At 32.7% G+C, this 13,466-nt stretch overlaps 1 protein-coding gene across 1 annotated transcript in view; it reads right to left on the minus strand.

The window, feature by feature from the left end:
• LOC145280018 (tetratricopeptide repeat protein 27-like) overlaps positions 1-13,466 on the minus strand; it is a 117,980-nt gene that overhangs the window by 56,210 nt on the left and 48,304 nt on the right. Inside the window, exons 2-6 of the mRNA XM_080131660.1 lie at positions 11,766-11,943; positions 9,532-9,664; positions 9,268-9,408; positions 1,823-1,925; positions 345-384 (exon numbers count right to left, since the gene is read on the minus strand). Of these exons, the coding sequence (XP_079987786.1) occupies positions 345-384; positions 1,823-1,925; positions 9,268-9,408; positions 9,532-9,664; positions 11,766-11,943 (595 nt within the window). The remainder of the gene's footprint in view (positions 1-344; positions 385-1,822; positions 1,926-9,267; positions 9,409-9,531; positions 9,665-11,765; positions 11,944-13,466) is intronic.

Below are 13,466 nucleotides of genomic sequence, written 5' to 3' on the forward strand. Positions count from 1 at the left end.
TTCCTAACAATGCTTTCTTTCCATCATTATCATCAACATTGTTATATCCAATGACAGTGTCACAGTATGACCCGGTCTTAATTCATGTAAAATATAAAAATGTTAGATTTTTTAAATGTTATTTTAAAGATAATACCATAATTACAAAAACAAGACTTCAAAAAGTTAAAACTAAAATTGTCATATTAATTCATTTTAACAACTTTCTTTTTTTTTTTTTTTTTTTTTTTTTTTTTACAGAATATTAAAAGAATTTCAAAACATGTCAGCTCATAAATGTTTTAATTTCGTCTATTGGAATAAAATATATCAAACATTTTTATAATAAATAGTAAAATACTCACCTTTGCTGATCACCTTCAAATACCGAAAGCTTGTTAGACACTGTATAAAATAAATTATGATTTGTTAAGAATCAAATATTGTTCATTTGGTAAAAAAAACAAAAAAACTTCAAAAATAAAAAATCCTTATCCTTGAACCAAAACGAAGGTGTACATATGCAAATCTTTGAAAGAAAAATATGGCTGATTTTGAAGCACAAAATTCTATTATATAAAATAAAAATATTTTTAAAACTGATTATGCATGCTCAGAAAGCACATACAGCACCTAATATTTTCCAATGGTCATCATTTTAGTGCTAATCAGGCTCAACGATGCTTAACTTTAGTGATCTAATGAAAACCAGTGTCAATGCAATTATATACTGTATGTACTTTCTGCTCATCAACATTGTTTCTAGTCAACCTGGACTTCTTGCTACTGAAATCAAGCAGTGCCAACTCGGAAGACTAGTGATTAGAGACTGTAGAATCCTTGCTTCACAATTCAGCACCTATCATCTATCAACCACCCAGGATGATTAGAGGTCCTCGTTCCAAGAGATGAACATCCATATATGCTCGGAGACTTAATATGCTTTGATTTACAACAGAGTTAAAATGTTGATACTACAATCCTGTCCAAACTGTTTCCTGGAGATGTATTAAGGGACAGGTGAAAGGAGGTGATAACTAAAGTTAGCATGAAGGATCCTTCAAAAAGTGGCATTGGAATGTAGGGAGGGGGGGGTCGCAACTGGAATAAGATTGACAAAGTTTTCACCATGCGCAATGAGGTGCAATTGCAGAAATAACAATTGAACGGGGAGTGTTGTGTCTCCAGATCGGGTTCCCTTTTTAACAAAGGACACATACTTTAAGAGCACCGGTGCCTCGTGCCCATTCATCTCTGTGCGAGTTTTTTTTTTTTTATATAGTTTTCTTTCTTATTTCTCCCCTTCCTGATCTTTCTTTATTGAAAAAAACTTAGCCGTTTAGGCATTAAAAAAAAAAAAAAAGATAAAGGTAAAGAAAAAAAAAAAAAAAAAAAAAAAAAAAAAAAAACTTCATATCGCTATCCTTCGAGAACTTCGGGTTCCCACGCGATCTCGTCCTAGTCTCGTTTTCAATTCTGTCCTTCCTCCTTTTCACCGTGGAATTTGAAACGATACGCACAGCCTTTACTCGACTCCATGAACTGGGCTATCTCCCGTTCTAAGCCATGAGATTTTTTTACCTAATTAATAAAGCGTTTAACATAATAGTTGTTTTCGTTATGTTTATTTGAGTTTATCTGTCTGCCCAACGCACGCTTTCTGAAGTTTGACTGCTGGACGGTATTGTAGGTATCTGAAAGCAAGATTCTGAGGAATAACTGCCGCGAGTTCCAGAACAATGGCCACATTAAAAAAGATATTCTTAGATTGTGGTTGAATATTTTAAAAAGCAAAACTCCTTCATTTAAAATATTTTTTTTATAAAAAAAACAAAAAACTTACTTTTATCAATTGCACTCAGGGCAAGTCCCTTTAAAGTCGGTGATTTATTATCAAGCATTTGTTGGTATATATTAATTATTCGGATGAGCCACCAGTCATAACTCTGTAAGAAATTCAAAAAATAAAAATCTGATACAGTTTCAAATATTGAAATATATTTTATATACATTTTCCATTTGTTAAGTTAAAACTTATAAGAATGTCATGAAAAGGCCAGAGAGTCAATATCTCTTGACCTAAAGTGTTGATCAATGTTTGTAAAAATCTGAAAGTCAATTTAGTGGTGGTAAGGGAGTTAGATGCAACTCCATTTTTTTTGGTCAGACATGCAGGCATTGGGTATATTAGAAGTGCAGTGAAATTACCAGTAAGTTTGAGAGGAAAATCAGTTTGTGTGCAAGAAATGCAAGATGTACATGCGACTGGGATCACCTGTGAACTTGATATTCCTATGAAACTTCCAGAGATGAATGCGAACTTGTATATGGAGAAAACTAAGTGAACGGCAAAGTTATTGAGGTTATTCAGAAGTTTTGCTACCTTTGTGATAACTAGTAGAGCACAGGGTGGCGCAGGTGCTAGTGTGATAGCAAGAATTTGGAGGTGGGGGGGGGGAATGGAAAAAGTTAAAATTTCTGCCGTTACTAACTAGCAGAAAGTTTCCAATGTTGTCAAAGGAAAGAGTATCAGGCATGCGTATGCAGTGTGAGAATATACGGAAGTAAAACATGGCCAGTGAGGGTTGAGGACACACGTTGCATGGAGGGAAATAATGACGGATGTGTAACAGGTTCTTAAAGACGGGCTCAGATCTAACAAGCTCAGAGGAAGATTATATCTGGACAGTATAGGGAGATGTGTGCAGAACAAGCCTTCGATAGTATGGCCACGCTGAAAGAATGGCAGAGAGTTTTTGGGTTAGCAGATATAGAATATATTGAGATAGCAGAGCAAGGTTAAGGAAAAGATGAAAGTTATAAGGATAGCCTTGAGAGAAAGAGGGATAAATAAAGATTTCACAAGAGATTGGTTGGTAAGTCAATTACTAAAAACTGTTCAACACATGCCAACATTAAAATGAACGTTCATCTAAATAAGAAGAGTAAATGTACACGTGTCCGGCTCACTTCAATAATCATGTATACAAATTTATGTGTAAAGCAAGGGAAGCTTAACCTTAATAACTGATAACAAGCCACGAGTGAAAAATTCAGTTTGTGCAAAATTTTAAAAAATCCCAAGGAGTGGTTGAGAAAAGTGTGAACAAATAAACAAGTGGGGGTGGGGGATTTTACCCCCATTAATGCCCCTTGGAATAGAATGGGGAGGGGAAACTAGAGTTATTCCAGAAAATCCGTTCTGGCAAAAAAACTTACTTTTCACCATGAACAATGTTTGTGCAAATTAAAAATCATTGAGTTGTTACTAAAAGTGCGAACAAACAGGTTGGTTGGTTGTTTTTTTTTTTACGGCATATCAACCCTTTTCGGGTTATTTAATGCCGAATCCAAAGATTTTGAAGAAAATATTTTTTTAATAGAATATATTTGTTGTTTTCACGTCGGTTTCTATTTAACCCATAACTGGGACCCTAACAGGTACTACCATTCCGGGTCAGAGTGGACCTGGGAGCAATGGTAATTAAAGGGTGGCTCCACACTCCCCAAAGCCCACAAGTTGGGGCCTCACCACTGGATATAGTTTAAGGTCATATCCAGGACTCCCATTGAGGGACTTTTACCCTCTGCAGGGGGGGGGGCAGTCGGCGTATTCTAATGCCCCACCGACAGGGCCAGCGAACAAACAGGAGTGAATTACTAGGTTCAATCCCTCCTTTGTCGGGGGGGGGGGGGACCAAAAAGGAAAGGAAAAAAATATTACTTTATTAAAACAGAATTGAGAAGGTTTTGTATTTTATTAGTTTTGTCTTGTTTTTCTTAATTATATTTGAATAATTTCAAGTAATGAATTAGCAATAAAACTGCAAAGCAATAAAGTGGGTAAAGCCTGCAAATTTTACGTAAAACACCCAAAAGATCAAAACTGCATAGAGAAAAATTATTCAAGTCAGAGTAGACAGTATTGAAACTATATGTATTGAAGTTAAGGCATTTCAAATATTTCTTTATAATTTTTATATATTTGAAAATGGAAAGCCATGAATGTTTTACATTTTTTTTTTAAACACATTTGCTACCTGTGTTCCTCTTCAGGCAATGGTTGGTTTGCTAATAAAAAAATTAGCAAAATTTGTGGGGGAACCGTTCTAGGTGATTAATTTTATGATCCTATTCATTTCTATATCTTTTAAAGGCATCTCTTCTGTGTAAACTTGTGCTCTTTTTAAAGCATGTTTAGAAATGTGGCTTTTTTTTACTGCAAATATATGGTTATCATCAACAGCAACTTCAGTTTTTAAAACTAGGGTTTTAATATATTGGGATAAATAGAAAAGAAACTTGCATTTATTCATTTAAAAGACAATATTTCTAAAACATCCTAGATTATATTTCTAAGGAGTTTGTATGCGTTTTTTTTGTTTTGTTTTTTTACAAAATAAAAACCTCAAAATCTTAAAGTAACTAAAAAATAAAAACTTCCAGCTTGACTATCATACTAATACTTTCTCAATACAATGCTTCTCTTTAATAGAGATTAACAAGGATTAGTTAATACAAAAATTAGCCCAAATGTAACCATATTAAACCATCAATTTGGAATAAATCACTCATCCTTAGTAAACAGACGAGTTTTATGAAATGCCTTATTGCGCTGAATGCAGTGTTTAAAAAAAAAAAAAAAAAAAAAAAAAATACTTAAAGGTAATCTAAGTTGGTGTGTGTAAATGTTACTGACAGTTATTTGAATTTTTAAATTATTTTTAATGTTACATTTTTCTTCATTAAGTTAGTAGTAGTAATATTTAATATGAACAAAACTATTGTGTAATATATTTATATAAGAAAATTAATCCAAAATATTAATTTGAGAGAAACTTTAATATTATGCAAATGAAGGATCTGGTAAACAGAGTTTTGAGTTTTGTCATTGCATATAAACGTGGCTGTGAGAAGTCATAACCAGAAAATTTCAAAGTAAATTAAAAACTTTCCACTAAATTGTTTTAATATTATTAATATTAACATAAGCAAAACTTATGTATATACAAGAAAATAGGAAATTGAAATGACTTTTACAGAATATTAATTTAATAGAAACTGCTTATAGAAGTATTATGCAAACGAAGCATTTGAAGGAGAGTTTTGTGAATTTCATTCGAGGGGGGGGGTACACTTTAATATATAATAGAATTAAATACATCTAATGAATTTTGATAAATAGAAAAATATTGCATTTATTTATTTAGATAAATTTCTGCACAAAAACTCCTAAACTAATGAGCCAAGCATAAATTTTGGAATACAGCTGCTAGGCATGACTGTTAGTAATATGGCTTATATTTAATTTAATACAAAGGAGGTTGAAACCCTATGTGAAAATTCAAATACCTTTTATTTGTTTGAAATTTTAATAGGCATTAGATATCAAATAAATATTGCAAATTTTTTTTTCTTTGGGATATTTTAAAATTATTTAGATTGCATAACAAAAAGGTACAATCACACATTTGAAAATTTGTTTTTTTTTTCAGATTTTCATTAGATTTTATTCATATTAGACATCAGTTAATCGAGAATTCTTAAATTCTAGTTTCTTATGAAGACGCCTTAAGCTAAATCTTTAAATTTTAGACATTCCCAGGTGCATGCTATATAAAAACCAAGACACTTCAAAAGTATGTGGACTCAATCTCTTCCCAGTTGTGCAGGTTGCTCCAGTTCTCGCCAAACTTAACAAATTTTGCTTTTCTAACTGCTGGAAATATGCTTCTATAGTACCAGTTTTCAAGAATTCTGGCGAAAGAATCGACCCATTAAATTATCACTCCATTAGCCTTCTCCCGCTTTTCGGCAAAATATTTGAGCCCATAATTAATCAAGCTCTAGTCCACCTTTTAGCTGCTAAACTTCTGACCAACCAACAATATGGATTTAGGCAAGCCTGTTCCACAGCAGATATCTTAAGTAATCTCTGAACGTATATACCATTCACTGGACAAAGCAGGGGAGGTAGAGCGGTAGCCCTAGATATATCCAAGGCTAATGACGGTATGGCACGATGGTCTTCTCAGGAAAATCAGATCATATGGTATCACTGGAAGAATACATAATGTAATTAAATACTTAAGAAAAGAATACAGATTGTCCGCGACAGTTGTACATCTAAATGATATAAATGCGGGATTACCTCAGGGGTTTATCCTTGGCCCTTATTCCTAAATGACCTCCCTGATAAAATTCTGAGATGGGTATATTTGTTAATGACACCAGGCTTTATAACAGGCACGAAGGGAAAACAAATGAAAATATATCTAAGGAAATGGCAGAAACAATAGAGGATGACCTCCAATCTGTAGTAGAATGGGGACAAAAATGGATGGTCACATTCAATGCTGCCAAGACTAAGCTGGTTTCCTTCAATAATTACAAGAAACCTTCTCTACCACTGATAGCAATGGCCAAGAACAAATTATCTGAAATTACTTCCTTTGAATTCCTCAGCCTAACGTTCACAGGGAACAAGAGTTGTAACAGATACACTAAGAGCATTGCCAAGGCTGCTGCAAAGAAGGTGGGCTCTCTTTACCGTGTTAGAAAGCTACTTACACCTGAAAGTATCCTGTACCTCTATAAGGCCACCATTCGCTCATGTATGGAGTAGTCACATTTGAGCTGGTGCATCTGCTACTTGTCTCACTCCTGGACAGAGTTTAAAAGAGAGTCGCCAACCTGATAGGTCCTGAACTGTCATCTAGGCTTCAGCCTCTGTCCCATCGACGCAATGTTGCATCTCTTTACCTGTTCTACAAGTACTTTAATGGTGAATGCTCTGATGAACTACAAGCACTTCTACCTCACTTTGATGTAAATACCTACAACAAGCAGCTAAATCCCACCTCTATACAGTAGAGATCCCTAGGTGTAAGAAAGCCTTCTACTCCAATAGTTTCTTCCCCAGAACTGGTAGACATTGGAACTCCCAAGATTCTGCTTTCCCAACTGTACTGACATGCAGAAGTTCAAGTGTAATGTGAACAGACATCTAGCTGCTCAACTCCCTAGATAGCATCCCTGCAACTTATGTCCCTGATAGTAGCCTCCTACTTCAAAGTGGCACTGTGCCTTGTTTGAGAGGTGATAAAAAAAAAAAAAAAAAAAAAAAAAAAAATTAATATTCGGATAAGGATTCTAGATATAAGGTTTAGTATCATATCTGGATGTTGGTCTTTGTAAGGAGGACATAAAAATGGGTCAAAACCGTTCTGTTTGGGGAATTAATTCTACTTGTCCTGGGACAGGTAATCTAGCGAGTTATATCTACAACTAGTCTCATCTATTAGGTTATTGAATGCAGGCAAAACTATTATGGCAAAGAAGTACTGCCAACAAATGGATGAAATACAGAAACAACACCCAACATTAGTCAACAGAAAAGGCCCAATTCTCCATGACAACTGTGTTGACTAAACCAACCAAACAGTCTGCCTGACTGTGTGTTGCTAAACCAACCAAACAGTCTGCATGAACTTCTTTTCGTGCAACTTTGTAATCTAATTACTAAGCTGAGCATCACTGGTTGTCATAAAAAAATCCACTTTTCATCACAAGTCACAACCCCATTAGGAAACGGGTAGTTCTTGTTGCGCAAAAAAGATGATATTAAATAACAGCATTTCTTTCAGTTGTTGAATTCGTGAGGCATCCATTTATCAAATTTTTGTCTTTCCAATTTCTCAAGTGGTTGGAAATAGTATGTCAGGTCTAATTCAGAAGAAAGTTCTAAAAGTTGTGCGTGGATTGGCTTCAACTAAGGCTCTTATTGATCGTTGTAACATCTAATGGCCGACCACTATGCTTATCTTCAAGATTTGTCGCCACCATAAAATTTCTTAAACCACCATAGAGCTGTACGTTTAGTAGTGGTCCCTGGACTAAATACTTTGGTGATATTGCGAGCTGTTTCAGCAGCTTATTGGCCTAGCTTTACTTGAAATAAGAAAATTGTGTAAATTTGCCCGCCCCCCACCCCCCATCTTGTATTCAACATTCTGAAAAGATAATTCAGATGATTGTTTTTCACTTAATCTAATCGTTTAAATTACGATTTAAAATGATGCATGAAATGAAGCATAGCCAAAAATAGTAATAGGCCAGGAGTGAAGGTATAACAAAACTTTTGAAAATACATCATTTGAAATGAAAATTAAAAATTCTGCAAGAACTTTCTCAGAGAGAGAGACATAGAGAGAGAGAGATTTATTTATTTTTGCTTGCAATACTTTTTGAATTATTTATACGAAAACATTTTTATCGAAATGTCAGTTGAAAATAATCTGCCCCCAATATAATGCTCCCAGATGGTGAATGGCATTTAAAATTTAATTATCCATGGACATACATTTCATCATGCTATGCCTCTTCAGCATGGCTGAACCTAGTGCTATTTCAAACAAGAACTCCAAAAGCCAAAGCCGTTTCACATTTTATAGATATCACTTGTTTATTGTTGTTAGAGATACCTTTGAACAAATTCAGTGTGTGTGTGTATATATATATATATATAACAGTATAGTCACAGTCAAGAGCCATATATTTTTCATGCAAAGCAGCTCTATCAGGTCAAAAATTTTGGTACACTTTTTTACAGATCTATTTTATTATGCAGAAACAAAATGGTTATGTCAATGCCATCTCTTTTTGTGCATAGACTCTTCAGAAAAATTATAAATTCTTTGCTTAGATATTAAAAAAAAAAAAAAAAAATGCATAATATACTGCTGCACTAAGAAAAGAGTTAATAGAAGATTCAACATGGTGTTTGTTCAGACAACCATCTTTGTTCAAGCATATATGCTTGCACTTTGTATTAGGTGTGAGTGTTGGGTTAGGATTTTTATGCTGGTTTAAAATTTTTTTTTTTTTTTTTTTTTTTTGACTGGTTAATTTCCAGAGGGGAATTTCTGCAATCAAATTATATAGAAGACGCCATTTGATTGGATAGTTTTGCAGAGGAAAATCTGTTTTTTTAAGAACATGGAGATTTGCAAAGGAAAAAAATGTTTGGTCCATTTTAGGTTAAGAAACATCTTCAGACAGCCTGATTTGAAGCAATAGTATCTTAGTTAAGGGAGTGTATCAGATTGGTATTTGTGGCGCATACATAAGCTATTAACACTAGTTTCAGTCACGAGCTCCAAGATAGTTGTATTTTCAGGTGATTGTGTTAGTGACAAAAGACTAATGTCACTTATCTGACAGATGAAAGGTACGATGGTGGGGGGGGGGGAGTGAAGGTGGATTAAGCTAAGAAGTAAAGCATCTTACCCAAAGATGTTGGAGCAAATCCTGACACCCAATTAACATGCATTTGGCTAAGAAAAAGCAAGGCAAATGCTTGCTTAATCTGTAGACATCTTCTCCATCCAGAGCTAATGCATTAAACATTTGTGCATTCAAATCTTCTTCCTGAAAAAAAAAAAAATAAAAAAATAAATAAATAAAAATAAAATAAAAATCAAATCAAATTCAGCAATTTGAATTTCAGAATTGAAAGAAAAAATGTTGATTAGAATTTATTTTGTAGCATACCTTGATGATAGAACTTGAACTCCACATGTCATAGTACTTTTTTAAAGGTGTACTGTCAACAAATGGTCCAGTCCAGTTGTTTTGGACATATAACTGGAGACAGGCAACACTCACAGCCAAAATCTTTAAGGAACTGTAGAAAAAAAAAAAAAAAAAAAAAAAAAGTGTGTAACAAGTTTTTTTTATATTATATTAAAATTTCTTTTATCACTGTCAGTCCCCTCCTCCCACCAACCAATGAAATTATTAAACTCCTTTCTGTAATCAAATTATATTCAGTACCAATATAATTCAGTCAATGTGACTCGTTTACCAAGTCAGAGTCTTGATTTAACAGTCTGTATTATTGTTCAATGATATTGAGGCCACTTTGGTAATAGTCTCATCAGTAAGAGGTATCTTAAATGAGCTTCACACTTTTTGAACCATCCCAAAGATTTTTAATTTATCAGGTTATCTCAAAGATAATGTCTATCCAAACAATTCCCAAACTCTACTCAAACTGAAGTGGATCATCATAGCCCAAATCAGGGCAGTGAAAACATTTTATTCGCCGTCTCTTTAGGATTTTAGATAAGGTCAAGTAAAATGAAAGTATTTCCGTGGAACAAACTGGATTTGAACTTGGCACACTGGCTTTCAGTCAGTGGCATTAATCATTAGTTTATTTATCTTTTTAAATAAACTAGAACCTCCAAGTCTAGACGGTCCATCTTTCCAGGAAGTTAAAGAGGTCAAGTGTGATTTTGATGAAAAAATTTCTGGAATGAACTGGATTCAAGCGTGGCACACCTAGGCTTTCAGTCAGTGTCTAACCACTTAGCCATCACCAAGTTATTGAAATTTTTGCACATTATATCCAAGTGTGATTATCATTGAATGCCAGTCATAATATGTTCGGAATTTGAGATGAGGATTGATGTTTTGTATTATTCAGACTGTTCCACATTGACCAATGGTGTAATGGTTAAAAGCATTGATTAACAATTTTAAGTGTCAGTTTTTTGGAGATTGAAGGTTTAATAATAGTTAATATTTCTACCCAGTAATGGTTGACAAGATGAGAACAATCTGCCTCCATGGATCAAATAAAGGATTCAGTTTGAAATTCCATATAGGTTAGCAAGTTCATAGAAATTCCAAAGTTCAAAAAGATGCATCTGAAGAAAGTTGAAGGTTACATCAGCCGAAATATTGTGAAAATAACCAAAATGAGAATAGTAATAGAAATTATAATAAATTAGTAATAATATTATTTTAATAATTAATAAATTAAAAATATCAACATTTATTACTTGCTTTACAGATAAAGTTTTACTATTTAAATGAGTTAAAGAAACCTACTTTTGAATTTTTAAAAAGTAGCCATTAGAATGGCATACCATAAAGCTGAGTTTTATTCATTTTTTTTTTTAATTTAATTTTCAACGATACTTCTTCACCAGAATTTCAAATAACTTTTTTAATTCGTCTGGTATTGCATTATATAGGATTCTAATGACTTATTTTTAATAATTCAAATTACTAATACAGAAAGGATGCTATTATTCACTCGACACTGCCATGTAGGTTCTTCGTCATTGAATGTTTCATTCAATATTCATTTTGACACCAGACAAATTGCCCCCCCCCCCCAATATGCATCAGGTGCGCTTGAAAGCTAAATATTACAAGATAAATATTTTACTTGTTTGAAATAATTTATATATATTTCGGAGTCAAACTATCCTCAGTATTTATGCATCTTTTTTTTCTTTTTTCCTGCCACGTTGTAAAGTTGGAAAAGAAGTCAGTAAAGATCTGCGTGTTGTCTCTCAGCGGTTGTATTTTGAAATGCCAGAACAGTGCGCTGGCTATGTGAGATTAACGATTAATATTTATTTATTTTCATAATACTGCGTTGTAATTTGTCTTTCAAGTGCACCTGATGTGTATTTTATTTTATTCAAATTAAATCAACGCTTCTATAACGGAACTCACATCCTTGATGTTAAAAAATAAAACGTTATTTTAACATATCTTTATTTTTAAAAGAAAAAGTATATCTTGGAAAATTAAATTGAAAAAATAAAAAATAAAAAATAAACTCAATTGCCTCATATGGCATTTAATAATCCAAATGCCCAATATAAACAATGCTTTCTAAGACGAGGACACGAGTTCTTATTTCAACCATTTTATATTGCAGTAAAAGAAAAAAGTCCCCACAACTCAAGAAATAAGAATGTCCTTACTTTTCAGGGTTAATGGCAATAAGCGATTTTATATTATCCTTTATTGCATTTTCAATATTGGATGGAGTCACTATATTCAAATTTTCTCCTAAAACATCTCGAGCGAACAAATTCTCTATTACTCCAATGTAGTCTGCATTGAGAAGGGCTCCAATCACATCTGGTATATCAGAGGTCACTGAAATTGAAAGAAATTCAGAGTTGTAAAAAAATTAAAAAATAAAAAAATAATTAAAAGTAATAAAAAAAAAACGAGCAAATAAAGAATTCAAAGTGGAAAAGTTTACAATAAAAAAAAATTTCTGCAATATTTGTAAGTTGTCGCTAAGAGAGTATTCATTTAAAATGTCATGGTTGATGGAGTTGGAAAAAAAAAAAAAAAAAAAAAAAAAAAGCATCTCAAACTGGAAAGTTAAACAATTGGTCTATAAAAGGGGGAAAAAAAAAAAAAAAAAAAAAAAAAAAAAAAAAAAAAGGATTTCTTTCCAAATTTATTTCAAATGGTGGAGATGTTAGATTTATTTGCTATCCATGGAACAATGATAAAAGTGTTAAGTGTAATCAGTTCTAAGTGACAGGCTTCTGGAGAGCCAAGGTTCAATCCTCCGTACAGGCAATACTTAATACAATTACTCAAGACTTCTACCTGATTATGTCGGATGGGACAAGAACAATCTAACCTGGTGGATTAAATAAAAATCCACTAAATCAAAATTCTGTAAAGATTCTCTGGTTCTATGAAGGTTGAATGCTGTATCAGTCAATGTTGCGAAAACAGATGATAAACATTAGTATGAATACAAATAAATACAAATAAATAAATACAAAAATACAAATATATAAATTAGTAACGACTCCTGCTTCTCTTATTTTCTCCTTTAGTTCACATTCCAGAAGCAACATTTCTAACAAAGAGGGAAGAATTGCTATTTTCGGAGTGAAGATCTATTACATCTAATACTTATTGTTAGCTTCTTACATAAGGTGGCTTCATGGCTTGTCTGGAGCGATTTCCATAAAGAATTTTTTTTTTTTTTTTAAAGAAAAATATGTTCATGCAAGTTAAAATTTGTACATAATTTTTATTTTAATATAAAAATATTTTGAATTATCACCATTTCTAATGCCGACTTAATTTCAGTATCATGTTGACATACATTCCTAAGAGTTCATACTATTCAGGGATATAATTGAAAAAAAAAAAAAAAAAAAAAGCCCTATACCACGATCAAACAACTTTTCTGAAGTAAAATTTACTGACAAATCTAACGGTGGTATTAACTTTGTAATATCAAGTTGTAAGAACTTGAGTGTTGGGTCTAAACTTGTGCAAAACTTCTATAAACAGCAGAGACTTATTTTATGTGTAAAGAAGCCAAAGTATTCAAACAATGCCAGGTTTGTAGATAATATGAAAATGAATACTTTCAAGAATAACAAAATTCTTTGACAGTGTTTGCACCAATTTTCTTATAAAAAAAAATCATAGAATTATGCTGGTAATTTTTCGTATATGAATTATTTCTGATGACCTTATAAAGCATAGCAACAAAAACAAAAAACAATATCAACCATTGATTTATCGAGTGGAAGATTTCTTTCCAAAAATCATTTCAGGTATCCGGAGTCATCCGAATCATTTGCTTTCTCACTTGAAATGGTTTTGTTAGATACTTTTGTTTTTACTTGTGACTGGATATA

This window comes from Euprymna scolopes, chromosome 7 (genome assembly GCF_053919585.1).
Source record: "Euprymna scolopes isolate OS-2025 chromosome 7, ASM5391958v1, whole genome shotgun sequence".
NCBI classification, from domain to species: domain Eukaryota; kingdom Metazoa; phylum Mollusca; class Cephalopoda; order Sepiida; family Sepiolidae; genus Euprymna; species Euprymna scolopes.